Source organism: Cannabis sativa, chromosome 9, assembly GCF_029168945.1.
Source record: "Cannabis sativa cultivar Pink pepper isolate KNU-18-1 chromosome 9, ASM2916894v1, whole genome shotgun sequence".
NCBI lineage: Eukaryota > Viridiplantae > Streptophyta > Magnoliopsida > Rosales > Cannabaceae > Cannabis > Cannabis sativa.
The window spans coordinates 32,480,250-32,483,088 of record NC_083609.1 but is presented as its reverse complement, the minus strand read 5'-3'; the positions used below and the strand labels follow the sequence as shown (position 1 = coordinate 32,483,088).

The 2,839-nt window shown below is 36.3% G+C and overlaps 1 protein-coding gene across 1 annotated transcript; it reads left to right on the top strand.

Moving 5' to 3' along the window:
• Nucleotides 1–293: 293 nt before the first annotated feature.
• LOC115721736 (pentatricopeptide repeat-containing protein At1g05670, mitochondrial-like) lies at nt 294–2,400 on the top strand. The gene has a single exon (XM_030650807.2). The coding sequence runs from the start codon at nt 493–495 to the stop codon at nt 2,260–2,262; it is 1,770 nt and encodes a 589-aa protein (XP_030506667.2). The 5' UTR covers nt 294–492; the 3' UTR covers nt 2,263–2,400.
• The last annotated feature ends 439 nt before the right edge of the window (nt 2,401–2,839 follow it).

Below are 2,839 nucleotides of genomic sequence, written 5' to 3'. Positions count from 1 at the left end.
AATAAATTTTATAAAACACACGCTAAAATAATAGGAAAATTACCCCATATACTATTTTTTTAACCTTTTTTTTTTTTCAAATTTACGGTTTGAGTTTCTAAAGTGATTGCAGCGCTAGTTGCTTTGCAATAGGGGTTTCTCTACGATTTTTTGTTGCAACGCTAGTTGCAATAGGGGTTTCTATGTAGAATTTCGTAAAAATGCAAAAAAAAAAATTATTTGAAGTGTAAGAATGAAAAAGTCCCAAAATAATATTTGTTTAATAAAAAATTATTATAATAGGACTTTTGTTTTTTTTTTGATAATTTGTTGGATTACCAAACAATCATATTTACCCTGTACCAAGTGAGGTTTATTTATTTTCTTAAATCTCATATTTGTACATTTTTGGAAAGCACCTGGGGCTGCCGGGCTGGGGCTGAGGCTGGACGCTGGAGGTACAGGGTGGGAGCACGTTTTTCCACATTCCATAACCACAACACAACCAAATCTATGCTCCGCAAGGGTAATCATGGAGCTCTATCTCCTTCTTCCAATCTCTTCAAGTTTCTTGTACCTTTACTTTTTTCTTCTCCTCTTTCTTCTAAGCCCAGCTTGACCTCCATACCTCCCAAACACCTAATCACTGACCCAAAAGTAAAACTACAACCCATCTCCAAAGCACCCATTTCACTCACTGCACCATATCCACTTGGTCCAGACATTGTAAGTCTTTCTACTGCTAAATCAATTTGTTCTTTACTCGCTAACCATGGAGACACAACAACAAGCATTGAGGATTTGTTGAGTACTTATAAAGACAAGTTGAACTCAAATGTTGTGCTTCAAATCTTGATGAACTATGGGCAGTTGGGTCGAATCAAGACCTTGGAATTCTTTTCCTGGGCTGGAATACAAATGGGTTTTCAGTTTAATGATTGCGTGATTGAGTACATGGCTGATTTTTTAGGTAGGAGGAAACTGTTTGATGATATGAAGTGTCTTCTGCTGACCGTGGTTTCTCATAGTGGTCGAGTTTCTTGCCGGACTTTTTCAATTTGTATTAGGTATTTAGGTAGACAGGGGAGGATTAGTGAAGCCCTTTGCTTATTTGAAGAAATGGAGTCAAAATTTAGGTGCAAACCTGATAATCTTGTATACAATAATATGCTTTATGTGCTATGTAAGAAGAATTCATCTGAGCAGTTAATTGATCTTGCAATTACAATTTTCCGGAGAATTGAATTGCCTGATACTTATTCGTATAGTAATGTTGTGGTTGGTTTATGTAAGTTCGATAGAATTGAGACTGCCCTTGAAGTGTTTGGTGAAATGGGTAGAACCGGTTTGGTTCCTACTCGATCTGCAGTGAATGTTCTTATTGGTAAGTTATGTTCGTTGAGTGCTAAAGAAGGGGCAATAGAAAAGGTTAGAGTGGCTAATAATCGTAGGCCTTACACAATCCTAGTTCCAAATGTGGTTGTAAGGAGTGGATCTATACAGCCTGCAGTTAAGGTTTTTTGGGCAGTTCACGGTTTGGGTTTGATACCTAGCTCGTTTGTCACAGTCGAGCTCCTTTCGGAGCTTTGTCGACTGGGTAAAATGGACCAGGCTCTTGATATATTAAAAGTTGTTGAGGACATGAAGCTGAGTTGTTTGGATGAAAGTTACTCTATTGTGATGAATGCTATGTGTAATCATCGTTGTGTGGAGGAAGCTAGCCATTTGTTTGGGAGGATGCTCTCCTCTGGAAAGAAGCCTAAGCTGTCAGTTTACAACTCTATTATTAGCATGCTATGCAAGATAGGGAGTTTGGATGATGCTGAAAGGGTCTATAAAATTATGAACAGAAACAGATGTCTCCCCAATAATATAACCTATTCTGCATTGATCCATGCCTACGTTGAGGCTGAAAATTGTGAAGCTGCTTATGACTTGTTGATGGAAATGTTGGGTTTGGGTTGGTCTCCACATTTTCACACATATGATATAGTCTCTAGACTTTTGTCACAAGCTGGGAAGATGGATATGTGTTGTAAGTTAGAGAGGAAGTTGGAAAGCCAAGCTTTGCAGAAACTCTGTAAAATAGGTCGGTTAGAGGATGCTTATGAGAAGCTCAAGTCCATGCTTGACAAAGGTCTTTGCCCACCAGGGTATGTGAGGGAAACTTTTGAACAAGCCTTTAGAAAACATGACAAGCTGAACATAGCTCAAGAGTTACTAGATAGAGCTGACCAGACACAGAAATCTGATGAAAAGAAATTTGAAATGTTTAGTAATTAAATACGTTTCCTTTTGTTAATAACAGTGTCTCATGGTTCCTCATCTCTCATTGGCTCCTTTTAATCTATGCATCTGCTATCTATTGTTTGTGTATATATATACATTGTACATACTAAAGGAGACATGTCCTTTGATGCATGTGTATACATAAACATAATATAAATGATGACTTTTCCCTTGGTCAAAAAATTTGTATGAGAATCAGGTTGTTATTGCAATGAATTGAAAGGTGGAGTGAATTAAACACAATTGTGGTTCTTCTCAGCAAAAGTGCAGATTTTATATCCATCGTTATATTCTGCACAGAACAACATTGTCAATCTGTTTTTATAAGGCTGCTTCAAACAGCTAATTTATACATTCAAAGAGAAAGATAGATCGATTAGTTGCAAAATAAGACCTAGATATTTATATTACAATCTTGAAGCCCGTTTTACTTTTTCAGTTGTATTTTTCAATTGATAGCTAAATATAAAATCCTTTCTTTTTTATTTTTATCTCTTAAGAAATATAGATTTGATTAAATTTTTTCTTTTACTCTCCTTTGTATATAGAGAGATGAATGCCTTATAAAGAG